At 61.3% G+C, this 26,763-nt stretch overlaps 2 protein-coding genes across 3 annotated transcripts; both read left to right on the forward strand.

The window, feature by feature from the left end:
* The first annotated feature begins 8,679 nt into the window (after positions 1 to 8,679).
* Slc39a3 (solute carrier family 39 member 3) lies at positions 8,680 to 15,511 on the forward strand. Of its 2 annotated transcripts, none has more exons than XM_027952719.2 (4): positions 8,680 to 8,778; positions 9,339 to 9,441; positions 10,238 to 10,559; positions 14,576 to 15,511. In XM_027952719.2, the coding sequence occupies exons 3-4, from the start codon at positions 10,350 to 10,352 to the stop codon at positions 15,287 to 15,289; spliced, it is 924 nt and encodes a 307-aa protein (XP_027808520.1). In that variant the 5' UTR covers positions 8,680 to 8,778; positions 9,339 to 9,441; positions 10,238 to 10,349; the 3' UTR covers positions 15,290 to 15,511. The 2 variants fall into 2 exon arrangements, with proteins under 2 accessions (XP_027808520.1, XP_071460261.1); XM_071604160.1 differs by having other exon boundaries at positions 10,265 to 10,559.
* Positions 15,512 to 21,344: 5,833 nt separating this feature from the next.
* Positions 21,345 to 24,757, forward strand: Diras1 (DIRAS family GTPase 1). The gene is made up of 2 exons (XM_027952788.2): positions 21,345 to 21,384; positions 24,109 to 24,757. Exon 2 carries the CDS (start codon positions 24,161 to 24,163, stop codon positions 24,755 to 24,757), a length of 597 nt encoding a protein of 198 aa, XP_027808589.1. The 5' UTR covers positions 21,345 to 21,384; positions 24,109 to 24,160.
* The last annotated feature ends 2,006 nt before the right edge of the window (positions 24,758 to 26,763 follow it).

Consider the following 26,763-nt stretch of genomic DNA (forward strand, 5'->3'; position numbering starts at 1 on the left):
CGCTGCGCCTGCAGCCCCGGGCGGACCTTGCAGAGCCAGGAGGGGGTGCCCGCCGGTACGTGCGCTCTGGAGCAGCACCCGAATGGCAGAGCCGACGGGAGGGTCAAAGAAAGTGCCCCCAGAAACCACAGGCTGTGTTGGGCCGCGGCGGTCCGGTCCTCCTGTTTCCACTGTACCAGGCGCAGGTGTCAGGGCGCAGACAGAACCACCTCCACCCGCCCCGCCGGCCCTGTCACCCCAACCAACGTGGCCATCTGGCCTGGAGGGGTCCACCGTGGCCCCACAGCCCCCTCCCACCAGCCGCCCCTCTGCCCGGGAGCCGCCTTGGACCAGGCCTGCGGGGCATGGGCTTCTGCGGTGCAGGACCTCGGGGCCCAACCGATGGCACCCAAAAGGTGACGCAGCCTACCTTGGTGGCCGAGGGTAGCGCCGCCCAACTCTAAGGTTCTAGTCATGGGATCTGCAGAAGGAAACAGCATAAGGATTTTAAAAGGAAATACAGACTATATTCTGGGTTGGGCAAGATTTTCTTAAAGAGAACATGGAAGCATTAGCTGTGATTTTTTTTTTAAAATCAACCGGCTGGATCGCATTGATTAAAATAAGGAGTCCACTAAAACAGAGAAATCAGTGGATCATCAAGTACATTAAGGTAGCCGCGTGTTGGCGCCCGCCTGACAGTTTAGCAAGGCCCTAAGCAACTTGGCAAGGTCTTGTCTCTCTTTATTTAAATTTGTAAAAAGCGCGGCTGGGGTTGTGGCTGTGGGTCAGTGGTAAAGTGTCTTCTCACATGTGTGAGGCCCTGGGTTCCATCCTCAGCACCACATAAATAAAAGGATTGTATCCACCTACAACTAAAAAAAAAATTGTTAAATAGATATTTTAAATGGGCTGGGATTGTGGCTCAGCGGTAGAACATTCCCCTAGCACGGGCGGGACCCGGGTTTGATCCTCAGCACCACATGAAAATAAAGGCACTGTGTTGTGTCCATCTACAACCTAAAAATAAATAAAATTTTTTTAAAAAGGGGGGGGGCTGGGGATGTGGCTAAATGGTCAAGGCCCCTGGGTTCAATCTATCACCCAATACAAAAAACAAAAAAGGTGTTTATTTGCAATTCATACTTTTCATAAGTATTAATCAGGCATGGAGGGCATGCCCGTCATCCGGCTAAGGAGGCGGGGGCAGCCCGGGCCACCGAGGGAATTGTGCCTCAAAATAAAATAAAGGACTGGGCGGCTCAGTAGTCGATGCTTGCCTAGCATGTGCAAGGGGCCTGGGCTCCATCCCCAGTTCTGAAAAAAAAAAAAAAAAGCAAATATAAATAAGATCATCCCCATTAGAAAAAGTTCAGACAATGGCAAAATATTTAAAATACAGTAGAAAAATCACACCGCATCCTGCCTCCAATCCCACATAGCCACAGTTTGTCTTATGTCCTTCCGATTGTAGCTGATAACTCTGATAGATTCTAAGTGTTTCTGTTCCTTTTTCACATGCTGAAATGGAACCCAGGGCTCACACATGCTCTACCACTAGCTGTACCCACAGCCCAGATGTCTGCTGTCATATTTTACAAACTGGCATAATGTCGTCTATAATTCCTCCAAATTTCCTCTCCATTTAACACGTATCATGGTAATTATGTTAATGAGCTTTCCCATCACTAGAACAAAGTACCTGAGATAATCAATTTATAAAGAGGAAAGGTTGGTTTGGGATTGTGGGTTTTAGGGTCATAGCCTAGGATGGTTGACTTGTTGCTGTGGCCCTGTGGCAGGGCAGCATGTGGAGGAGTGATCAGCCCACCTCATGGCCAGAAAGCAAAGAGGAGGCCCAGGGCCCACAGTCCCCTGTGAGGCCTCACTCTCGACCCGTGGCCTTCCAGGCCCCCTCCTGAAGGGCCTTGGGAGAACACTCACGGTCCAGGTCATGGTCATTTCCTCTCAGGATCCACCTCGTTTTCTTACACAATAAGCCATAGGAGGGGTGGACAGGCTCCTGGACTCTGTTTCTCTACGACGTCCTGCACGTCATCCTCACTCGGGGCCTAGGTCAGCCCACAGGAGTGAGCATCACGCGTGGGGGTCAGTGTCAAGAGACCCTTTGGCCCAGAATGCAGCCCCTGACGCCCGCAGCCGCCGTCCAAGACAAGGCGGAATGGAAACAGGGAAAGGAGGGACTTCGCAAGGCACCCTGAGAAGCAGCACCTCAGCAGGTGCTCGAGTCACCGTGAACACGGCCAGTCATGTTGGTGGCATGGACCCTGGACATGAGGTCAGGAGAATGGCCCCTCGACTCCCTGGTCCTGGAACTACAGCATCCGTCCAGTCAGGAGGAAAGTGTCAGAAGGGTCCCAGGTCATGAAATCCAGGCATGTGGCGAGACGGTCACAGCCAGAGGAGCCCAGGGGACGTGGTACCTGGGTCACCACTGGGTCCTGGGCAGAAGAGGACATTGGGAGAATGAGCGAAGCTTGGACTCCAGTTAATGACAGATGAGCGCCTGTCCCGTGTGAGGGGCGGCACCCAGGGAGGCCCTGAATGTGGCCAGGCTCTCAGCCAACGCCCGGTCACTCTGAAACAGCCAGGGTTTAAACTGCCTTTCTTCTTCGTCTCCCTAGCCCCGGGGACTGGACCCAGGGGGCTTACCTGCTGAGCGACTCGCCCACAACTGTGATGCCCGCGCTCACAGCTGACATGGGGTCGCAGGCGTCTCGCAGTGTGTCTCTCCCGAAGACCAGGCATTCGTGACATGAACCCAGCGCGGTCATTAAATTCAGGAAATTGAACCAATTCCGATACGACCCTATTATGTGATATACACAGTCCACATTTAAATTGTGTTGTTCATTCCATCACATTTCTGGAGACCTCTTTCCGAACCAGGATTGAATCCAGGACCTCCTGCTGTGCTCCACCATCACATCTGCTGTGGATCTGAACGGTTTTTCAGGTTTTCACGGCCTCTCGTGACGTTGACATTCGGGGGACACAAACCAGCTCTTCAGTCTGCACCTGGATGGTCGGAGCATTTCCTTATGAACAGACTTAGCCGCTGGTGCCCACCCAGCTCACGGCAGGCCCTGAGTTCCGTCCCCAGCGCCAAAACACGACAATGAGACGACATGGGGCGGGGGATCCTTCCACAATGTCCTCATTTTGGCAGGAAGCAATATGGTGTTCTCCCCAGTTCTCCCTTGGGAGCCCAAGTGTCACTTTGGTCCCATGTGGGTGACACTACCTTTGACACCCTGCTGTGGAGAGGTAGGCTCCGTCAGGTTGTGCCGCTGTGAGGTCCATTCTACCCACTACTAAGAAGTCTGTGGGGGGACGTGGAAACTCCGCCTCCCGGTTCCCACACTCACGAGACTCTCAGGCTCCCACCGTCCCCGCTCCTGCCAGCCGGCCTTGGCACCGTACCCCACCTTCCTCTGCCCCAGCCCAGGTGACAGACCCACGCTGCGGCATGAGCAGAGGCCACCCTTGCTTGCGTTGTTAGGTGCCTGGTCTTGGCAACTCTGCGTGGCCAGCACCTCCCTTGGTGGTCACCATGCGCTGTGTCCCTAGAGCGCGGAGTCTCCAGGGACGTCTGGCTGTGCCCTCTCAGCCACACCCCTGGGGCCGTGCACACTGCAGCCCGATACAGGAAAAAAAAGTGCCAGGCACTGAGCGGTGCCCCGGGGCCTGGACACAGCGGTCCTCCTACCTGTTCACCTGGCGACGGGCACCCCGACTGGCTCCAGTCTGGCCACGTGGCGGTGGGGGTCTTCTAGGTCCCCGCTGTTTGTGGAAGGCCTGGTCCCAGGGTGGTGTGGTCGGGAGGTTGGGACCTGGTGGGAGGCCTGGGTCCCTGGAGGCGTGCCTCTGATGGAGGTGCAGGAGCCTGCGCCCTCCTGCCCTCTTCCTGGCCCCGAAGTGGGCATTCAGTCCTCCACGTGCCCCGGCCAGGAGGAGCTACCTGCCCCAGGCCCACTGTCTGTGGACCGAGCCTGCAGAGCCGCCAGGCAGAGCGGCCCTGGGCCCTGGTGCGGTGATGTCTCAGGCCCGTGTTGTAGCCGGGGAGCGCAGGCGCTGGGGTGACTGCCCTGCCTCCCCACAGCTCCGGGTGCCTTGGTGGGTAAGTACTCGGGGGAGGCGGCCGGGTCCTGGGCAGGTGTTTGTTGAACGCAATAAGATGTCACCCGATCCTTTCCTGTGCCAATCAGCCGGGTGTGAAAGCTCCCGATGCTGAACACGTTTTACGTCTTGCATGTATTTGTTTTCAGTTTTAAAATGTCGTCTTGACTGGAAATGACCCAATATCCCCCAGGTAAACAGAGGAACCATTTTTAGTGAATCCACACAATGGAATCCTACAAAGTCAACACAGCCAAGCGCCCGCCCGGCACAGCCTGGTCTCGCACACCCTGAAGGTGTGTCTTGCCGTCAGTCACAGCTCCATCACGCCTCTGTCACGCCTCCGTGGAGCTGTGGAGGGGCCTTGGTGGACACCTGCTTCACTCCACCCTGTAGGACCCGCTGCCTGTCCTTACGTTACTGTGCCTCTTGGGTCTGTCCCCCTATGAACTGCCGCTGTCCCTTTGCCGGCTTCATCCCGGGGCAGTCCTTCTGGGTGGAGCGCAGCGTCTAGCATATGATTGACATTTCCTGGGGCTGGGCTGGGGCTCGGGTGGTTCAACCCTCAGCACCGCATAGAGATAAATAAACGAATAAACAAACAAGCAAACACAGGGATCGTGTCCATCTACGCCTAAAAATGTATCAAGTCTCTTTCCCTCTGTCTTGTCACTGTTTCCCTTTGTACCAGGTATTGAACCCAGGGGCCCTAACCACTGAGCCTCTCAAAAAATATTCGATTTAGAGACAGGCTCTTGCTAAGTTGCTCAGGGCTCACTCAGAGGCTGAGTCTGGCTTTGAACGGTGGCCCTCCTGCTCCAGCCTCCCGAGCCGCTGGAGGACAGGCGAGGCTCGCCGGCCTCACCTGCCCTCAGGGCCACTCCTAGTGCCTGGCTGTGGGTGATTCCTCGTTTGGTTTTAGTTGTCAGTGGACTTTATTTTGTTCTGTTTACATGTGGTGCTGACCAGGGAACCCAGTGCCTCACCGGCCAGCGACAGCTGAGCTCCACCCCAGCCCCGTGGACGCCCTGAGATACTCCGCGCAGTCAATCCGCTCGGGCTGTCCTGTAGGGCCCAGGGGATACGTGGTTCCGGTGCACTGACCTCCTGCAGCTCCTTCTCGGAAGCCTTGCTTCCCGACTGACCGGGCGTAGAGGCGGCCCTTCCCCGTGTTCCCTCGGAGGCCCCTGGTCTTTGCCTGATGTGCTGCTGCCACAAACCGCCTTCTCCTTGTGAACTGTGCAAGACACAAAGAGTCAACTTCTCAGTGTCTCCTAGTGACCAGCTGGGGACCAGGGTGCAGTGGTGTGCACCTGCTGTCCCCGCACACAGACGTCAGAGGCAGAGGTCCCTGGAGCCCAGGAGCTTGAGGCCAACCTGGACGACACAGACAGACCCCATCTTTAAAAAAAAATTTTTTTTTTGAAAGCACGAGACACAATTTATAAATAGCTACGGGAGATCGTGGGTTCCGCCACGAAGCGACCTCGGGGGAGGCTGACAGTGGCGTTCAGCGTGAGTGCCTGTGGCATCGCATGGGGACCGACCTCCGCAAAGCCGGGTCCCTCACAGCCTCCAGGGCTGCCCCTCGGCCAGTCCCTCCAGCTTTGGGAACAACACCGGCATCCACCTCCGCGCTCAAGCCAGAAGGCGAGAAGATGTCCCTGACGCTCCTCCTCTGAGACTCATGCGGCAGGCGGCAGCCTGCCCTGCAGTGCACCCCTCCACCCTCCTCCTGCCCGGCGGCTGCCCTTCATCTAAACCATCACCAATTCCTACTCCAACGATTCTTAACTGTCTCCCTGCTTCAGGACTTGCTCCCTAAAATTCAGCCTTTTTTCCTGTTCAGTACTAGGGTTTAGAGCCAGGGGTGCTCTACTCCTGAGCTTTTCCAGCACTTTTTAATTTTAGTTTGGGACAGGGCTCACTAAGTTGCCGAGGCTGGCCTCGAACTTGTGATCCTCCTCCCTCAGCCTCCTGTGTTACTGGGATTACAGGCAACAAGCAATCAAGCCTTTTTTTTTTTTTAGACAGAGAGTTTTTTTGATATTTTTTTTTTCTAGTTTTTGGCAGACACAACATCTTTGTTTGTATGTGGTGCTGAGGATTGAACCCGGGCCACACGCCTGCCAGGCGAGCGCGCTATCGCTTGAGCCACATCCCTAGCCCAGCCTTTCTTCATACAGAAGTTAAAATAACCTTAGAACATTAGTTGGATTATGACCTTCACCTGCTTAAACCCTGTCACTGAGTCACAGCTGGGTCTACAGCCGGGTTCCCAATGTCTCCTCTCCCGATTGTTCCTGACATTCAGCCGCCTGCCCTTCCACTTCCTTAAGTGTGCCAGCTCTTTTCTGCCTGTTCGTCAACTCTCCCGTCTGCCCCCTCCTGCTCAGCACTCTTTATTGGGCTGATTCCCACACAGTGTTCTTTTCTCTTCTTTCTTCACAGCATTTAGTACAATCCACAGCTTTTCTATGGTGTATTAGTTATCAGTTGCTGCATAACAAATTTCCCCAAGACTTAGTGGGAAGAAACAACTTTTACCACCCCAGATCCTGTGGATTCAGGATTCAGGTGAAGCTGAGCTGAGACTCTGCCTTGAATCTTCAAAGGCTGCATGTAACCAAGGTGTCCACTGGGGAGTTCACACGGGACAAGAGACCTTCCAAGACCAGACGCTCGTGGTTGTAGGCAGGGTTCAGTTCACAGGCTCTGGGAGGGAGGCTCTCATGCTGACTGTTGGTTGGGGACACCCTCAGCTCCTTGCTTTGTGGCCTCCCCACAGCGTGCTTCATCAAGGCGTGTGAGCTGCGAAGGCAACAGGCAACCTGCTAGCAGGACAAAGTCACAGTTTTTATAGCCTCATTACAGAAGTGACCTTGCATCTCTCTGGCTCCCCCTGCTGGTGTGGATCAAGTCATGGGGGGCTGGGGTTGTAGGTCAGTGGTAGAGCACTTGCCTAGCACTTGTGAGGCACTAGGTTCGATCTCCAGCACCACATAAGAATAAATAAATAAAGGTTAAAAAAGGACAAAGTTATAAAGTTTTTTTGTTTTTTAAAAAGGGAACCAAGTCATTGGGTTCTGTTCACAGTCGGGAGAAGTTACCTGAGGACATGGATGCGAGAGGGTGGGCAGCGAGACCCTCCTGGAGACCTGCCCTATCCCTCTCCCATCTGCGCGGCCTCTCGCTGGGCTGTGAGCGGTGATGGGAGGGGCTTTGTTTTTTCTTCTATTTTATTCTCCTCCTTTTCCGTTCTGGAGATCAAACCTGAGGCCTTACACATGCAAGGCAAGCACTCTACCACTGAGCTACATCTCCAGTACATCCATTTTATTTCTTAAAAACTTAAAAAAATTTGTTTTTAAAATTGTACCACTGAGCCACATCCCTTGCCCTAAGAGTGTAAATGTTATGCATAACATTTACACTCTTAACCGTTTTGAAGAGCACAATTTTAGTGCATTAGTGCAACCTCCCCACTTCCTCATCTTCCCAAACTGAAACCCGCCCCCTAAGAATTAACTCCCCATTCTCTTTCCATCCTGTCCTCAGATTTTGTGAGTACGACTATGAGGATTTGTCCTTTTCCTTCTGGATTATTCCACACACCATACCCTCTGATACCTGGCTCATGGGTCGGCCAGAAAGAAGATCACAGCTGATAAGTGAAGACAGTCTTCTTCATAAGTCTTGTTGCTTTGGAGGGGGCACATGGGAAGCCTGTTTTTCCCATGTTCCTTCCACCTTAGGGAAAAAAGATCAATGTTCAATAGTCAGCCTTGAGTTACTTGGCCTGTCAGTAGTATGGACAAAAAAAAAAAAAAAAAAAAAAAAAAAACAAGATGATTCTCTTGAAATATGTTGGATCTATCCTATCTCCCATCAAAGTCCTGCAGTGATGCCAGGCCTGGTGGTACATGACTGTCACCTAGCAACTAGGGAGGCTGAGGCAGGGGGGTGCAAGTTTGAGGCCAGCCTCGACAACTTAGCAAGACCCAGTTTCAAAAATAAAAAGGGCAAGGGATGTGGTTAGTGGTACAGCAGTTGCCTGGCATGTGTGACGCCTTGGGTTGAATGCCATCCCATCTTTTTAGGCCCTCTAAGATCTGCCTCCCCTTGTGATCGAAGTCACCATGAATCTCCTGACCTTGAATTTATTCCTCCTATCAACTGAGATTTGTTGGACCCATATATATTCTTCTTAAGACTCCAGAAGGGGCATCATCAGAGAGGACGCTTTGAGAAGGAGCGCTCTCCGTGGAAAATCGCTTCCCGCCAAATCGTCCACCCGAACAGAATTCAGCACCAGGCGCCCCTGGACAGCTCTGGAATCCGAACTCTTCCGGAACCATTCCTTAAAGACCCGGGTTTCCCACCGGAGTTGCCTGATGGTTGCTCCCGTAGCTCAGTAGGAGGAAACTACTTTTCCGTGCCGGTCGAGAGGCGGAGTCGCAAAATGAGTGGCAGCCTCTTCAACCAATGGAGAGGGGCGTTTTGCCAGCGGTGCCCAGGAAGACCAATGGGCGTGAGCGTGGGTGGGTCGTGGGCCGCGGCGCGCCGAGCCTGGGACTAGCCAGGACCGCGGCGGCGGGATTGGGATCGCGCAGCGGTTGGCGGTGGGCGGCTGAGCCAGGCGGGCTACGGCCGGAGCAGGTACGTGTGGGGTAGGGGGTGGGCCCGGGAAGGCGGGGGCAGGGCCGGGGCCTGGTGCACTCTGCCCGCCGAGGCCTGGCACCCACCGGGCACACAATAGGCGCTTAATAAGTGCTGAATTAATGTGCCTTCTGTGTCCCAGCCCCAGCAGCTCCCAGTTTGAGAGCGTCCAGGCCACCCTCATTCTCACTTTCCGGAAGGGGGCACTCACACACCCATTAGGTATTTATTGGGCGCCTGCTGTGTGCCTCCGTGCCTCTCTCTGCTGGGGGCTGCTGGGCGCTGCTGGGCTTGAGCAGACAGACTCCCCTGCCCCCGCGTAGTTCACAGCATGGAGGGAGAGGTGCCTTTAAATGCTTTAATTAATAAAGTTTCCCCAGTGCACAAAATAGAGGAAAATAATCCAGAAAAGGGGAGGGAGGAGGCAGCTGTGACCAGGGACATCAGAGCAGAGCCTAGAGGCAGGGTGAGGTGAGGGCTGGGCCATGAGAAGGGCTGGCACCTACCTGCGGGAAAGGAAATGAGACTCCACTCAATAATGGTGACATTTTTGGGTCCAGGACAGAATCCACTGCACTTTGGCCCATCCATCCTGTGAGGAGGCCCAAGGCTCCAGCTCATCCAGCCAGTGGTTGCCGCGCATCTGTTGTGCCAGGCCTCGCGGTAGGTGCCAGGGACCTGGATTAGAGCAGGGGTCGGCCAGGGGAGGTCCTCCCGCGAGGTCCTGGGGCAGTGATCCTTAGAAATCTAGGGGAGGGCTGGGGCTGGGGCTGGGACTCAGCAGGAGGGCGCTCGCCTAGCACATGTGAGGCGCTGGGTTCCGTCCTCAGCACCACATACAAATAAATAAAATAAAGGTGATGTGTCCACCACAGCTTAAGAAAGAAAGAAAGAGAAACTTGGGGGAGAAGGGTCTTCCAGGCAGAGTGGCCCTGAGGCAGGACAAGCTTGACACGTTCGAGGCCTAGGAAAGCTGGTGTGGGCCAAGGTGAGGCAGAAGTGGCTCACGCAGACCCCAGCCGGGGGGTGAAGAGTTGGGGTCTGCAGGAAGCCAGGGGAGCAGCACCCCAGGGAGCGTTCCGCAGCAGTGCAGGTGTCTGCTGGGTAGCCCAACGTGGAAGCCACTAGGCTCCCGGGCACAGGCACAAGACCGAGGACGCAGGCTCTCACGTTGTATCTGGGGTTTTCTTATAACTTTGTTTATGTGACGCTGAGGCTCGAACCCAGCGCCTCACACGTGGCCAGGCCAGCGCTCTGCCCCCGAGCCCCAGCCCAGCCCTGCGTCTGTCTTATTTTAATTAAACAGACACGTGACCAATGGCTGCCCGCTGGTTGGTGCAGTGCAGGGGGATTTTTCGTGGGAGGAGTGATGATGTACGGGAGCCCTGGGGTGGGTAAAGGGGGTGGTGTGACCGTCCTGGATGACCCCAGGCTGACGTGGCTGCCCCCGTGTCCGCAGTGACCGAGTGCCGTCATGCACCTCCAGCTGCGTGGTCAGGCCCCGTAGCGCGGGTGTGTGCATCCATGTGTGACCTGGGCCCTCGGTGACCACGGCGACCCCAGCCAGCACCATGATGAAGTTGTTAGTGGCCAAGATCCTTTGCATGGTGGGCGTGTTCTTCTTCATGCTGCTGGGCTCCCTGCTCCCCGTGAAGGTCATCGAGACCGACTTTGAGAAGGCCCATCGCTCCAAAAAGATTCTTTCCCTCTGCAACACCTTTGGAGGCGGAGTCTTTCTGGCCACGTGCTTCAATGCGCTGCTGCCTGCTGTGCGGGAAAAGGTAATGCTCCCTGCTGACAGTTGGAGCCCTTGGCACCTCGGCGCCAAGGGGCTCTGATGGTTCACCAGCCCCGATACCAACTCGAGCGGGGGCCTTGATTCTGTGAGGATGACAGGAAGGAGAAAATGGATTGCTGTGTGATCTCATACCGATTGCTGCCCCTCTCTGTGCCTTGCCTGGTAAACAGGGGGTTTGATTAGACCTGTGTTGGGACTAGACTGATGAGCCCAATGGGAGGTGAGTATCCAGACCCTCTGCCCACTCCAGGCAGCATGATGCTCCGTCCTGAACCGAGTGTGGCTGTTCTCCCGCTCCTGCGTCTGTCAGCTGTTGCTGTGTGGCAGGTCACAACAGACCTGTGTCTTCAGGCCACAGATGCTGTTGTCTCTCAGTCTCTGTGGTCAGGAGTCTGGACACAGCCTCACTGTCCTCTGCTTCAGGGTCACCCAGGGTTGCTGCCCCCGACCTGCACGGGCAGCTGAACTTAAGGTCGCTCGTGTGAATTTCCGGGGACACCAAATACAACACGGACACAAGTTACCTTTAAACAAGCTTCAGGACGGCTTCTCCGGCCTCGGCCCCCGACTCCCCGAGAGCAAGAGCCCGAGAAGGCAGGGGAGGCTGGCGAGAGAGCGGGCAGGGTCGGAAGGGGCTTTTACTGGGGGGCTCTTGTTCTTAGAAAGTTCTGTCCAAAAAAAGGGCAGGGTTACCAGGGACGGGTGAGTGTAATCAACCCTGGGGGCACAAGGAAGAGCCCTTCCTACCCGAGCTGGACCGCCCGAGCCACGGCGGATGCAGTGCTTGGTCAGAATCTGAGGCATCGGGACTGGAAGGTGCGGTTATTCAGTGTGGCTCCCCACACAGGGTAGCAGTGGGGACGTGTCCTGGAGGGAATCCACCTGCAGGCGCCTGTGGCTGCCATCAGCCTGGGGACCTGAGTTTCTCACCCTGGTTTCCTGGAAGTGGCCCCCGGGCCCTTGCCCATGTGCTCTGCTGCAGGCTGAGAGCGCTGGGCTCTGCCCCGAGTCTCCAGCTGTGGCTCATGCAAGCAGTGACAGTGTGGCCGCCTTCTCCCCTGCTGGTGGGAGGCAAGGGCCAGCCCCCGCCACTCAGGGGGCTGGGTCACTGGGGACGGTCTCAGAGTCTGTCTGCCATGACACCCAACCTGGTGGCCCTGCAGTGGCCCATTCCTTGAGCACTCCTTCGGGGTCCCAGGGTTCAAGCCCCTCCGGGGGCCGCAGCTGGGTGGCCTGGCCATGCCTGCCTGGTGACCTCAGGTGAGCTACTCTTTCTCCCTGGGCCAGTGTGGGCAGGGCCTGGTGGACATCCTGGACTTCTTGTTCTTCCTCCATGAAAGCACAGCAGCCCCTCCCAGTGTCCCTGGAGCTGGGCTGTCCCTTCGAGCCCGTGAGTGCAAGGGTGGCATTCTCAGACGGCCCTAGATGCCAGCCCTGGGTACACGTGCCCCCTGCCTGGTAGGCAGGTGGGGCCGGGAAGGAGGGCCGTCGCTCCTGCGGCCGCGTTCTCCGGCTGGAGGGATTTCGTGACCGCTGAGGCCCGTGGCTCAGGTGACACGGAGGTCATCAAAAGGCAAGTAAGCGGGGTGGACCTGGCCGGCCTGGGACAGTGCCAACCCTCCTGCCAGCCTCAGGGACTGAGGGCCAGGCGTGGGAGTGCCACCACCCGCGGCTGCAGACTAAGCAGAGGGCCAGCCGCCGTTAGAGCCGCACGGTGCCATTCAGTGTCCTTGGCCAGGAGGCTGTCCTCTGGGCACCAGGGAGTGAGCACGGCTGTGCCCCTGAGAGGGTGACTGAGGCGTCTCTTGAGATCTGCACTTTCTCCTCATGCCCATGTCACCCGGCCACCCTGCCTCAGGCCTGGACGTCTGTGGGTGGCCTCCTGTCCCCTCTGGCCCATCCTCCTGCAGCACGGGCGGCCTCTGGGGTCCTCCTGGCCTCCGCACTTGCCTGCTCAGGGCCGTGCCCCCTCAGCACGCGGAGCTCCCAGCCCGGCCCGCCACAGAGCAGGCCCCCGCCTCCTGCACGTCCTTTGGATCCGTGCTCAGCCCCTGGGAGCAGCCAGTGGTCCCTGTGAGCCACCATGTCCCCAGGAGAGGCTCGCAGAAGCCTCCGGTGGCTGTTCAGGGAGCAGGTGAGGTGGCTTCTCTATGGAAACTGTCTCCGCTGCAGCAAGGTTCTCTTCTGGGCCATCTGTCCCTGGGGTAACCGGGCCATACTAGGGACACAGGTGGCTGTCCCAACTCGGGGTGCCCTGGCCTGGAGTGGGCAGTGCTGAGCACCCTGCAGGCCTGGGGTGGCTTGCCACAGAGAAGGATCCTGCCCTAAATGCTCCCATTCTAATTATGACAGTCAAAACTGTCCCCAGACCTCGTGGCCACGTGTCCCCTGGGGGTAGACACCTGGCAGGTGAGGACCTGTGTCCCGTGATGAAATGACAGTGGGGGTGGGAGGTGGGGCTCCCTGCCCTGGGCCTCGTGGCCTCGGAGAGTGGCCATAGCTGGCCCTGCCCGCCGACTCCCAGAGGGTGGCCGGTGTCCACAGGGTGCCTTCCACAGCACCTCGTCCTGGCAGACAGCCTGAGGCCTGGCGTCCACCCTGTGGGGTGTCCCTCTCACAGGAGCGTCTGTACTCCTGTGGCCCTTGGGAGCCAGGAGCTCGGGGCTCGGCATGTGGTCAGCTCTGACCCGTGGGAGGGAGTGGAGGAACCGGCAGTTCACCAGTTCCAGGCCGGGGCTGTGGCAGGACACCCTGCAGGCCCCACCGGGGCAGAGAGCAAGGGGGCGAGGGCCCCGGGCCAGGGCCTTTACTGTCGGGCGTCACCTGGGGGGCTCCAAGAGCAACTGGCTGGGGATCAGAGCATGTGGCATGGTGCCTGGAGGTGCCTGAGGCTGCGAGGGTGTCCCTGGCACGTCCTTTTGGGGTGTGGTCAGCCGGGCGAGTCAGGCAGCCTGCATCCAGCGTCCCACAGTGAGGTGGTCACTGTGGTGGCTGTCCCAGGCAGAGGGCTGGATGGACCTCACTGAGGAGCTGAGAGCAGGCCCGAGAGGGAGGCCGGGTTCAGGGTGCACGTGGAGGGGACAGAAGCAGAGTCTCTGCAGGGCACCTGGTGTAGGTGGAGCACCGCGAAATGCCAGGGAGGTGAAGACCTGAAGGGGGAGTGGACGGCACGGTCCTGCCCTGGGGGTGGCGGGCGCTCGGGTGCACTTCCAGAGAGGCCTGGGCCCACAGCCGCTGGCCGCAGCTCAGGTTCCAGGGGACAGGACCAGACTCCAGCCACACGTCACTCCCCCTGGCCACGTGTGGACAGTCTGGGAAGTCCTGCAGGCAGTGCCAGCTGAAGGTCCCTGGGTCGGGCACAGGCTCCAGAAGCAGAGCTTCCCAACTGCCCGCTGGGGAGGCCAGCTCCACACAGCCCCGGGCACACGGGGGCCACACCTGTCATCCCCGCAGCTCTGGAGGCTGAGGCAGAAGGATCAAAGTCAGAGGCCAGCCTCAGCAATGTAGCGAGACCCTGTGTCAAAATAAAAAGGGCTGGGGAGTGGCTCCCTGGTGGCCTGCCTCTTCCCGTGGACTCCATGTGCATGGGCACCTGGCATCTCTCTCTGCACAAGGACACCAGGCCTGTGGGTCAGGTCCCACCTGATGATCATGTCACCTTTTTGAAGCCTCCTCTGCAGATAGGTTTGCATTTTGAGGCCCTGGGGTGGGGTTCAGCCGTGACACTTGAGTTGCATTCGCAAGACCCTTCCTCCAGATGAGGCCACGATGTGGCCCCCTGAGGTGCTCCATGCACGTGAGACCTTCGGGCGGCCTGATAACAGGGGTGGGTCTTTAGGTCCAGCGCGTTGAGCGCCTCCCCTCGCTGAGCTGCTGGCCTGGGGTCGGAGCCCAGGGCATCCACCGGAGCTGCCCTCTGGGCTCACACTGAGCATGACGTGACCCTGTGCCGCGCCACTGCCGCCCTGACGGCCTTTCCCTCGCGTGTCCCCACTGCAGCTGCAGAGGGTGCTGAGTCTCGGGCACATCAGCACTGACTACCCGCTGGCCGAGACCCTCCTGCTGCTGGGCTTCTTCCTGACCGTGTTCCTGGAGCAGCTGGTGCTGACCTTTCGTAAGGAGAAGCCGTCCTTCATCGACCTGGAGACCTTCAATGCGGGCTCCGACGTGGGCAGCGACTCCGAGTACGAGAGCCCCTTCATGGGGGGCGCGCGCGGCCACGCCCACGGCGCCGGCCTGAGCGTGCGCGAGCTGTCGCGCTCCGGGCCGCTGCGCCTGCTCAGCCTGGCCTTCGCCCTGGCCGCCCACTCCATCTTCGAGGGCCTGGCGCTCGGCCTGCAGGAGGAGGGGGAGAAGGTGGTGAGCCTGTTCGTGGGCGTGGCTGTCCACGAGACGCTGGTGGCAGTGGCCCTGGGCATCAGCATGGCCAGGAGTGCCATGCCCCTGAGGGATGCAGCCAAGCTGGCGGTCGCCGTGAGCATCATGATCCCCCTGGGCATCAGCATCGGCCTGGGCATCGAGAGCGCTCGGGGTGTGCCCAGCAGCGTGGCCTCAGTGCTGCTGCAAGGCCTGGCAGGTGGCACCTTCCTATTCGTCACCTTCTTGGAGATCCTGGCTAGGGAGCTGGAGGACAGGAATGACCGCCTGCTCAAGGTCCTCTTCCTGGTGCTGGGCTATGCCGTCCTGGCTGGGATGGTCTTCCTCAAGTGGTGAGTGCCCTCCTGGTTGCTGCCTTGTGAGCCCTGGAGCCCCAGGCTGGACGTGGGCTGGGACCTGCCGCTTCCTGGAGAGGGAGCGCCGTGAGCCCCGGCCTTCACCCAGGAGGACCCCCGGACCAGGCCGGGCCCAGCCCTGCGCCCCTGCCCGCACCCCAGCCCCAGAGCACTGATCCTCTTTAAAACACTCTGACGTACTCACCAAAGCCGTGTGGCCGTGTCAGCTGCCCGAAGAGGGTCGTAACTCGCAGGAGGTGGGGCGGGGCTGGTGTCCCCGCGGGGCCAGGCCAGACCTTCTCCTCCCTGCCACACCCCAGCCCCAGGCCAGCTGGGCATATGGGACCAGCTGGGCACAGTGCTGGCAGCGCCTGGGATGCAGAGAGCTGGGGGCTCGGGGCTGTGTGCTCCTGCCCGCTACCGCGGAGACCTGCCCTGCCTCACCACGTCCCACGCCTGTGAGGTGTGTTGGCGCCTCTGTGCCACAGCTGGACGGCTGGAGCTCTGTCCCTCCTGCCAGGGGAGCTGTGCCTCCTGGGGGCCAGGCGAGTCCCAGTTACCCACCTGGGCTGTGGCTCCCACTGACCACTCAGAGGTGCCCTCGCCTTCCCTTGCTTCTGCTGTGGTCCCCTGGAACGGGAGGCTGCTCTGCAGGGGGACGAGGCCCTTGGCTGGGCGTCACGATTTCCAGACATGGAAGGAGGCCAGGACTCAGCATGGTGATGGCCTCTCGGCCCCGCACACACCAGGGTCTCCAGAGGAGGCAGGCAGGGCAGTCCTGGCCTCGCAGCACAGCAAAAGCCCCTGGCACAAGGGTGCCCAGGGCAGCAGGGCAGCCAGCAGGAACAGGAGCCCTGGCCTCCCTGGCAGCCCTCTGCTGCCTGGCCTGTCCCCCCACAGCCCCCACCGGTCCAGGCAGGCGAGCCACATTGCTCCCCGGAGTCTGCTGCCTGTCTCCGTGGACCCGCTGCTGTGCCGCGGCCTCCCTCTGGCCTCAGGCCCCAGCGTCCATCTCTGGGTCCAGTCACGGGCCACTGAGGCCTCTCAGGACCACAAGGATCCCATTCCCTCACCATCCCCTTTGCCTGCCACCTGGCCCGCCACCTCTGCTGTGTCCCAGTGCCACCAGGGTTGGCTAAGCTCCCCAGCAGGGCGGGGCTCCCTCTGCCCAGGCTCCAGGCTGGACAGGGCCTTCTGTTCCTCCCACTCTGGCCAGGACCGACTTGTCCAAGGGTGGCTGCCCCTGCAGGGTGACCCTGCCACCCACTGGCTCACAGGACTCGAGGCTCAGGAGGACCTGCCTGTTCACAGCCCTGCAGCCAGAAGCAGGCCAAGTGCCTGGACCGCCAGACACAGCCCCTCCTGCCGCTGGGCGGTCCAGCTCTTCCCGGGGAGCCCAGGCAGTCCAGCCGGCGCTTGCCCAGGTGTGGGGACAACTCTGCCCCTCCTAGTTCTCATCCTCTCCACCTGGCCCTGCTGGGCGGCTCTGATGCTCCTCCTTAGCCTTAGCTGCTGTGGGTCCTGGGGCAGCCGGGTCCCCAGGGGAGGGCCCAGGGTCTGCATGTGGCTGGGCTGGGAAGGCTCAGGGTCCCCTGTCCTCCACAGCCAGCAGGGGTCTGCCCCTCCCTTCCCCCATCACTGCCAAGAGCATGAAGTAGTGTCCCTTTCCTGCCACACATCAGCTCCCTGGGGTGGCCCTAGGGACACCAGCAAGCCTGCCCTATGCCACCTCAGTGCCTCACCCCCCGTTGGGGCCTCCAAGACCATGTGGCCCCCTAAAGGGCCTTCCCTAAGTGTGGGAAGATGCCAGGTGCCCCCTGAGCTGGCCACGTTCACCTTGGGCCCAGCCTGCCCCACGGTTAGACCCTCAGCCACCAGGCAGAGTCCAGTGGTGGGGCATCCCTAGGTCCCCGGGCCTTGCTGCCGCTGCCACCCTGGGCTCCTCCCTACCCCTGCCCAGCCTCAAAAGCTGGTCCAGGCCCCACCCAGGATGAAGGGCCACTGCCTGCCTCCCAGCCACCGTCTCCACCCACCAAGGTCCTGCCCTCTGGTCCCCACTTGTCTGCTGCAGCCAGAGGGTCAGGTCAGTCCTTCACAGCCCACCTCTGGGGCATGGGGAAGGGCGGACGTGGCCTGGCAGCAGGTGTCTCTGGTCTCGTGGTGAACAAAGAAGTCGGTGTCTCCAATGTCCCTGGCCGACTTGGCGAGTCCAGCCGGATCCTGGTCCGTGGCCCCCGGGCACCCTCACTGCCTGCTGCTGCACACTGGCCACCAGGGCCCAGCCAGGAATATCAAGTCGTGGGAAAAGCTCCGTCCACCCGTGCGACCCCAGCCCGGCCACGCCAGTGCCCATGGGAGTTGGGTTGCTCCCAAGGGGTCTCTTGCTGACTGGTTCTCAGGGCGACCTGAACCACGTCTGGGGACATTTGTGGCTGCACCACAGGAGAGTCCATCACAGACCACGTCGTCGATGGGAACAGCGGCTGGAGCGACCAGATCCCGCTCCTCATGGAGATGGGGGAGGCGGCGGCTCGGCTCCCAGTGAGGCGGCCTAATAACAGCGTGTCAGGCTCCTGCGCGGCTTGTTTGCGTCTCTGCCGCTGAAGTCATTAGCGCAGGCGGGGGCGCAGCTCGGGCCCCCCCCCCCATCTCGGGCCCAGAGAAGCCCATGGCACCTTTGGACCTGTCCCAGCGGCCGCCCCTGCCCTACCTGGGCCCGAGTCTCGGGTTGGCTTCAGGTCAAGGCCAGGGGCCCCGTCACTCCTGAAGATCCAGGCTTCCCCTCAGTGCCCCCGGCCATCCCAGCCTCTCCTGAGCAGCAGGCAGGGGCCCAGGCTCCTGAGAGCACCGGAGGGTCCCCTCGGGATGGCTGCTGCCGGGCGCGGGGGCCTGGACGCGTCACACCTCTCCAGCTCCGTCCTGCCCCCTCCCAGGCTCTGTAAGCTGCACCTGTAGCTCCTTAAGATAGGGACACAGCTGACCTCTGCCAAGGGCAAAGTGACCACTGTAGGGAGGACCGGCTGTGGGAGGCAGCACGGCCCTGCCGCCCTGGGGCACAGTGGCAGCCGCCTGTCCTGCTTCCTCCTTAAGGGATGTGACTAGGTGGGGGGCCCCTCTCTGGAAGGACCCGCTGGGCTCGTCCCAGCTCCGTCAGGCCCACCAGACTGGCCCGATGAGATGGCCCTAGAACAGGGACTGTCCCCTTGGCACTGGGGACCTTGGGGCCGGCGGGTGTCATGGGTGCCAGCAGCACTCCTGGCTCTGGGCTGGGCTGGGGCAGTGTGACCTGTGCCCCTGCTCCAGGCCCTCCACTTGGCTCCTGGCACGGCAGAGTGCTGGGGGCCAGAAAGGACCCTGGTGAGACCCAGCCCAGGTCCAAGGCCATCACATTCTAGAGAGGGGTGTGGCACCAACACAGTGCCACATCCAGTAGCAAGAGGGCCCTGAGGAGAGAGGGCAAAGGGACAGGGACGTTCCACCCAGGGGCCAGGTGACACCTGAGAGGCACCAGCGGAAGAGCAGTCAGTCCAAAGGCCCTGGGGCAGCTCCTGTGCCTGGCTGCTCTGCGAAGAGCTCAGGTGTTCCGGCGCTTTCCTGCCACAGGGAGGCTTCAGCAGCTCCCCTCCTCCAAGGTGATGGTGAGGAGCCCCCATCCCTCAGGAGCGTCCAGGCCACCTGTGGGGCCGGGCAGGAGCTCGGGGGAGGCGCGTGTCCTCCGTGCTGGGCTGTGGTCCTGGGGAGCCACAGATACTGACGGGCAGAAACGGGCTTAGAGATGGCAGCCCATTTGTTTTGGAAGACAAGCTGCGTTTTGACCAATGACCTCCTTGTTTTAAAATATTGATGCAAACTTAATGTCAACCAAAAGCCCTGTGGGCCAGACCCCAGCGCCTGAGGCCGTGGCAGGCAGCCTCTGCTCACCTGCAGGTGGTATTAGTCCCTAGAGAATGCAGAGTGAAGCCAGCTGCCCTCCAGGCCTGGCGTGGCCCTGGCCAGGGGACTGGGGTGAGATCGGGTCCCTGGGGTGGCCAGGCCAGGTGAGGAGCTGGGACTTTGCCCTGGCACTTGGGTGGGAGGAGGATCTGTAAGACAAGACCCACTAAAGGTCCCTGGGCTGGGCCCCAGACGGCCAGGGGCTGGAAGGAGGGGCATCAAGAACAGCCCCCAGACCCAGCCGCCTGCGCTGTTCAGATCCTGTTGGAACCAAGTTCCAGTCCAGGTCCTGCCTCTTCCTCGCTGAGCCACCTTGGGCCAGTTGCTGCCCTTCTCTGAGCCCTGGGAGCTGGACGCACTGGGAGCTGTCAGCATGGATGAGTGGGGACTCTGTCTGGCTGGGGAGCTGGAGGGGCTGGCTAGAGCTGGGATGTCCTCTCCCTGTCCAGAAGCAGTCAGCACCCGGGGAGTCCAGGGACTCCAGGGAGGGAGTGCCAGGAAGGGGTGCTGCCTTGGCTTGCTCTGCCTCCCGGGGTCTGCTCTCTCCAGTAGTGGGAGGTCACAGCTCCCAAGGAGGGGCAGAGTTGACAGTGCCCATCTCCTTGGCCAGCCATGGGAGAGGCAGCACTGCCACCCTTGTGGGGTGCTCCCATGTCCCAGGGAGAGCAAGGAGGGACCTGAAGTCCCTGGCTCACAAGGCCAGAGCCTGGCCTGGGATCTATAAATAGCAGCAGAGCATGGCACGCTGCGCGGTGCCCACTCTCCTACCATGAGTCAGCCTGCCCCAGCCTGGGAGAGCTGGAGAGCTGGCCAGACCCCGCCCAGGGCCCTCCAGTCATTCAGGAGACTGGCAGAGACCAGCGGGTGTCAAAGTGGAGGGAGCAGGGCGCCCATCCTGAGCCTGTCTGCACTTGGCTGTTCCCAGCAGCCCTGAGGGGCAGGAGTCTGAGGCCCAGGGAGCCTGGCTGGGCAGGGTTGAGCACACCCTGAAATGAAGGCCAGGCCACCCTCTAAGGCACCCCGCAGGGCCAGCACAGAGCAGGATGGGAAGGAACCTGAGCCTCAGACCAGGAGGCTGCACCTTGACCCAGGAGGCAGAGGGAGGCCGGGATGGGAGGACAGGACTGAAGTCAGGGAGAGATGCCCCTGAGCCCTCCTGCTGAGTCCTGCCTGGCAGGAGAGGAGGGGGTGGTCCTGGAGGCAGTGCTGGGTCTCCAAGGGAGCAGCAGGGGCCCACCTCAGCTAGGGCCTGGAAGTGACGGGTCAGTGACAACCAGGGAGCTGAGGGCTTGAGGGCGCCTGGCTCCCACCACCAGCTTACACCTTCCAGACCAGCCTCCAAAAGCCCCTCCTGTAGGCCCCAAGGGTTGACCTCCCAATGAGGGGCACCTTCCTCCAGCATGTTGGGCCTGGGGCTGTGGCACACCTGCCCCCAGGGGACCCTGCAGTGTGCTCCCTGGACCCCAATGTCCAGCCTCCTCCACGATCTGCCAGGTGGGGTCGAGAAGAGCGTCTGCTGTGCTTCACTGCACTCACAGGGACACCTCAGGCACATGCACCAAGGTTTATTCTCGGACATTGTGGGGAAGACAAGCGCCTCCCAGCAGAAAAGGCGAACCCGCTGCCCGGCCGCACTGTGTCCCGGTCGGGCCCACCGTCGCACGACCCCGGCGCATCGGGGACACAGACAGCCTGGGCAAGGTACCCGCTGACCCGAGGCCGGCCCCTCGGCCTCTCCACCTGATTGATCCGTGTGTTCATTCCGCCAGGCGTCCCTTGCAGTCGGGGTGAGCTCGACCAGGACCCGCCAGCCCTACCCGTGGCTCCGCCCCAGCCCCTTGCCCCTCCGGCTCCCGGCTCCCGCGCATCCTGGGCGCACGGGCTCCCGCTCGGAGCTGGGGGAGCAGGACCCGCGTGCCCGGGTGCAGGGGTCGGGGAGGGCGAGGCCGGCGCGGGGGCGGCGGTGACCTTGGCGGCCAGCGCGGGTCCCAGGCGCGCGGGCGGGGCGGGCGGGGCGGAGCGGAGCGGAGCGCGGCCCTGCGGGCGGGGACAGCGCGGACGCGACTGCGGCGGCGGCGGCGGCTCGGGCGGGCGGGGGGCGGCGCGGCGCGGACACGAGCCGGAGCAGCAGCGGCCGCGGCGCCGCAGGGACCAGCGGCCCAGGTAGGCGGCGGGGCGCGGCGGAGGGGGTCCCGGCCCCACCCGGCCGGCCGCGGCGCCCGGCTCCCGCGCGCCCCTTTGTCCCGGCCCCACCCTCGCGGGCCTCCGGGCGGTCCCTGGCCCTGCAGCCCGCCGGGCGCTCGCTCCTCGCCCACCGAGGACAGCTCCCACCTCCGCCCCAAGGGGACCACCGCTCCGAGCCCCTCGCCAGGGCGCCCTCGGAGCCGTCTGTGTGCCGTAGGCGTCCCCCACGCTCGCCCACCGGGCTCCCAGCCTGCCCAACCAAGCCCCTCACTCAGGACCCCTCTTCCACCAGGTCCTTCTCGAGTTCAGGGAGCCCCTGGGCTGCCCCCCGTTGTGCTTCCCTCTACTCAGGGCCCGGAGAGCAGGTCCCATCTCGATCAAACCTCTCCCTGGTCAGGTGCCCCGAGGTCACTCCCCCACATTGGTGAGCATCCCCCGAGACCCGCCCCAGGCCAGGGTTCCGTGGGCCTTCTTGAATAGTTCCCTCAGTGTCCCAGGGCCTGGCCCTGGCTCCACGACCCAGAGCTGTGGCCTGGGCATCTCCGGGTGGGCTGCCTTGCACATGCGAGGACCCCAGGGCAGTACAGCCAGGCCTCTCTGCTTTGCCTCCTCTTGCTCTGTGACCTTGAGCCAGTCCCTCCCCCACCCAAGCTCCATGCCCAGGACCCACTCCCCAAATAGGAGGTGGGGATGGGATTCAAACTGCACCAGGTGGTCAGTTGGCATGGACTCAAGGATCATTGGATGTGAGGGTGTCCTAGTCACGGGATTCCAGTCCCAAAAGGGCCCCTCTGGAGAGACCACTGCTGAGGAGGGCACCCAAAGCAAGACAGGGGCTGCATCTGGGGCTGAGGAACCCCACCACCAGCACAGACCCCAGGTCCTTGGGTCAGCAGCAGCAGCATGGGGCTGTCCACCAGTGTGCCTGCTTCCTTTGCCCACCATGAAGGGGCCACGTCTGCAGAGCTGCTGGCACCCAGGCCGTCAGCCCCCTTCCTGCTCCTAATGCTGAGATTCACTGTGCGTGGAATCACAGACCTCCTGTCAGGCCCAGCTAGTCTTCTGCAGCTCCCCAAGTTTTCGGACAGGGAACTGGGCTCCGTGTTGGCTGTCGCTTTCATTATTGCTTTGTTTTGTTTTTCCTGACAAATCTGGTACCTCTGAGAATTCAGAGCATGCTCCAGGCCCATTGGTCCAGCCCAGTGCGTCCCCAGAGCCCTGGGACTGCTGTGAGAACCGTGCCTCCATCTGTGTGGGGACTGCCCCATGCCAGGCACCTGCCCCAGGGCCTTTTCCACCTTATCACCCACTGGCCCAGCGTCCCCGTGGAGACAGAGGAGAAAACAGAGGCCAGGGACATGATCTGCCTGTCCTGGTCCACACCCCCAGACCTCGCCTGGTTCTGGGGCCACTCTCAAGCCCTCCCCTGCAGACACACAGGCCTGAGGGAAAGGACCTGTCCAAAGTACAGGGACGTAGAGCCAGGAGGTGCAGATGGCCCTCCCCATGCCGAGGACACTCAGGGCAGTGGGGAGGAAGAAGAGGCCGCTCCTGTTTTGTGTGAGTGAGGACATAGATTCTGGAGACGGGCCTCCCACCTGCTGTCCCCTGCCCACGACTCTTCCCCTCCTCCAGCCCTCCAAGGGTGGTGTGCTGTGACCTCCAGAGGCCACTGGCCCCTCTGTGCCTGGGAGAGGAGAAAGATGGTGAAAGGAGCCCTCCCAGGGAGCTGTACTCCTAAGGACACATCAGGCCAGATCACCAGGGGATGCAGTTTAGAAAGCGGGAGGGTTGGGAGGGATGGTTCTTGTTGTGCTTTGTTTTGTGGTACTGGGGCTTGAACCCAGAGTGCTCTACCACTGAGCTACGTCCTGTCCCCAGCCCTTTTACATTTTTTTTTTATTTTGAGACAGGGCCTCACGAAGTCACCCAAGCTGTCCTTAAACTTGCAATCTTCCTGCTCTGGCCTCCTGGGTTGCTGGGGGGACAGGTGTGGCCACCATGCGGGGTAGGGCGTTTCCTATTTAGTCTGACCTTTAGCATTGTTATCCACTTCTTGGCTGTGAGTTCCTACCATGCAGAGGTAGGGGCTGCTTTAGGGAGTCGGCATCATGATATGCAAATTGTGGTCTTGGACCCGCTGTGTCAGGGCACATGGTTGGTGGGGAAGCAGTTCCCAGGGCCAACTGATTCATCATTTCTGGGGCCAAGGCCCTGAAATGCTCACTTTAAACTATGGCACGGCCCCTGGGGTCTAGGATGCGCCAGGCTCCTAGCAGGGAGCTATGGTTGCTGGGATGCAGTGTTTTGCCCTCTGGGTTCAGAACAGGAGGACACAGAGGGTCGGGGTGGTGAGACGGCTGGTCTAGGTGTCAGAGCAGCATAGGAGCCGGGTCAGCTGGCTGCCAGGAGGTCACAGCGTGGGGACAGCCTACAGCAGAGAGGGAGCCCGGGCCTCATCTCTGCCAGCTCAGAGGCCCCTTGGGGAGGCTTAGGCCCCGGGTTTGGGGAGGCAGAAGCAAGTCGAGGAGCTGGCGGTGAGCCCTGGTGCCCTGGTGTGGGGCAGAACTGCAGTCGGCAGCGGGCCTCCATGAGGCGGCAAGCGCCCCTTCCTCGGAGAAGCCTCCCCGCCTGTCCTCAGGGCCAGAAGCTGACGACCCTCTGGGCTGGGTGGCCTTCTGTCTGACTGTCCTCTCCACACAGGGTCGGTCTGGGCTTCTAGCAGCCGCCCCGTCCCTCACGCGGCAGGGGGAAGATGCCCGAGCAAAGCAACGACTACCGCGTGGTGGTGTTCGGCGCGGGCGGCGTGGGCAAGAGCTCACTGGTGCTGCGCTTCGTGAAGGGCACGTTCCGTGACACGTACATCCCCACCATTGAGGACACCTACCGGCAGGTGATCAGCTGTGACAAGAGCGTCTGCACGCTGCAGATCACGGACACCACCGGCAGCCACCAGTTCCCGGCCATGCAGCGCCTGTCCATCTCCAAGGGCCACGCCTTCATCCTGGTCTTCTCGGTCACCAGCAAGCAGTCGCTGGAGGAGCTGGGGCCCATCTACCAGCTCATCGTGCAGATCAAGGGCAGCGTGGAGGACATCCCCGTCATGCTGGTGGGGAACAAGTGTGACGAGACGCAGCGGGAGGTGGACACCCGCGAGGCCCAGGCCCTGGCGCAGCAGTGGAAGTGCGCCTTCATGGAGACGTCGGCCAAGATGAACCACAACGTCAAGGAGCTCTTCCAGGAGCTGCTGACGCTGGAGACCCGCCGCAGCATGAGCCTGAGCATCGACGGCAAGCGCTCCAGCAAGCAGAAGCGGACAGACCGCATCAAGGGCAAGTGCACCCTCATGTGAGCCGCCGCCCCGCCGCCCGCCCCGCCGCCTCCGCCCGCGCCTCCTCCTGCTCCTCCACTCTCCCGTCCGCCTCTCGGCTGGGGAAACCGAGGCTGCCTGGCCAGCGGGCGGCAGGGCTGGGCTCCCCCGGCCCCTCACATCGCTATGCCCGCCTTCCCCACCCGGCCCCCTGCCCTGTCTGGGCCCCCACAGCCCAGCGGCCCCTCGACCCACGGTGGGGGGGGAAGCAGGGAGCCAGAGGAGCTGCGCGTCCCAGCGGGGACCAGAGAGGCCGTCTCTCCTCCACCGCAGCCCAGGACCCATCTCTGTCCCCCACCCTGAGTGTCCCCAGCCAGATCCGCGCCCCTCCCCCCCTTTGATCACTGTGACCTTCCGGGGGAGGGGCGTCCAAGTGCACATGGACCTCAGAGGGTTTTGTTTTTCTCTTCTTGGTGTTCGACATGCAGCCAGTCTCACCCAGACCCTCATGACCTCTGACCTGTGCCCCCTCCCCGGGCCCCTGGAACACCCATCCTGTCCCTGTCCACTCACCTTGGTGGAGGGGCCCATGGGATGGGCCTCAGGCCACCAGGCAATAACCATGGGGCCTGTAGGGGCACCCCTGCCAGCCCCAGTAGCACACCCGGGACCTGTCCAGCCAGGACTGCCCAAGGGGCAGGTGGACCCTGGGGCCTGGAGTGCGAAGGTTTCCCTGGACACTGTGCCCTGGGGATGTGCCCTTCCTTTGAGGCACAGATGCTGGTGTGGTGGTGCTGGGCCCTGGGCACTGAGCACAGGGTGCCAGGGCCCGGCCAGGAGCACGTCAGCTAAGGCCCCGTCCAGAGGAGGCAATGGCACTCCACACCAGCAGGACTGGAGGGGGCTCCAGGTGGAATGCTGCCCTGTCCCCTCCTCCACCCACTGTGCCCAGTGACAGAGCCCCAGGAAGTGTTGCCCAAGTCTGGTGTACCTGCAGCCTCAAGGTTCGGGGTGTCTTTGTGAGACAGTCTGGGCAACTCCACTCACGTGACCCCCCTGGGGCTGTGTCCTTCACGAAGAATACTATGGAAGGGTGCATGGGTGGTTGTGCCTGTGCGTCTGTCATTCAGACGGCGTGTCTGCAGCCAGCATGAAGCAAAGGTGTAGTGCGTGTGGCGTGGTCGGTGCCCGTGTGTGGGGCTGGCTGAGGGGTGTCTGCGTGAATCGTGCTGCCTGTATGGGCACAGTTGTCTTGGGAGTGCACGACGTGGTCTATCTGTGAACCTGTTTATTCTGACTCTCTGAGGGTCACTGTGTCCACTCTAGTCTGTGGCAAGTTGACTTGTGGCTGCAGGACAAACTGGACCCCAGCTGGCGCTGCGCAGCAAGCCAACGCTAGTGCAGCCACCACCTCACAGTTCCCGGGGTCAGCCCCGGGTGGGGGGAGCCAGATCCCACTCAGGGCCTCACAAGGCCGCACTCCCAGTGTTGGCTGGGCTGGGGTCATCTGCAGGCCCCGTGGGGGATGTGCAGCATTCCGTGCTGAGGGGCTTGAGATGTGGCAGCTAAGCGTGCGAGGGAGAGAGTGGTCCCCCAAGGCGGACGCACCGCGGGTTGGGGTGGGAGACTGTGTGTGCATGTGCGGGACGAGAGGGGGTCGCATGTGGCTATGCAGCCCCAGCAGGGGCGCAGGATGCAGCGAGGCCTCTCTGTGGCTGACGGTGTTGAGCTGATTGCTTTCCTCTGTGTTCCTGTGGCTCCTGAGTGGTTCCTGGCACACTTGGAGAGGTGTGAGTGTGTGTACCTGGGCGTGCGAGGCTGCGGGTGTGACAGGGCTCCCCTGCCCCCAGTCAGTGGTATTGTCTGAGCATAGCTGAGCTCTGACCCTTCAGCTGGCCCAGGGCCCCCAGCAGCTGGTGTCACCATGGCCCCTGGCTGGACAGGGGTCTCAGCCCTTTCTCAGGGACATGCCCTGATAGCACAATCTCCCTGGGGCCTGCCCGCCTGTCCCCAGGCCTCTCCGGCCCTGGGCCCTGCCCCCCCTGGGG

The sequence above is a fragment of the Marmota flaviventris genome, chromosome 1 (assembly GCF_047511675.1).
Source record: "Marmota flaviventris isolate mMarFla1 chromosome 1, mMarFla1.hap1, whole genome shotgun sequence".
Lineage (NCBI taxonomy): Eukaryota > Metazoa > Chordata > Mammalia > Rodentia > Sciuridae > Marmota > Marmota flaviventris.

What these genes read in the sequence shown, in the direction of transcription:
- Slc39a3 (XM_027952719.2), top strand. Translation starts at nt 10,350, where the DNA reads ATGATGAAGTTGTTAGTGGCCAAGATCCTTTGCATGGTGGGCGTGTTC. An exon ending in TGCCTGCTGTGCGGGAAAAG is followed by an intron (nt 10,560 to 14,575) that starts GTAATGCTCCCT and finishes TCCCCACTGCAG; the next exon opens with CTGCAGAGGGTGCTGAGTCT.
- Diras1 (XM_027952788.2), top strand. Translation starts at nt 24,161, where the DNA reads ATGCCCGAGCAAAGCAACGACTACCGCGTGGTGGTGTTCGGCGCGGGC.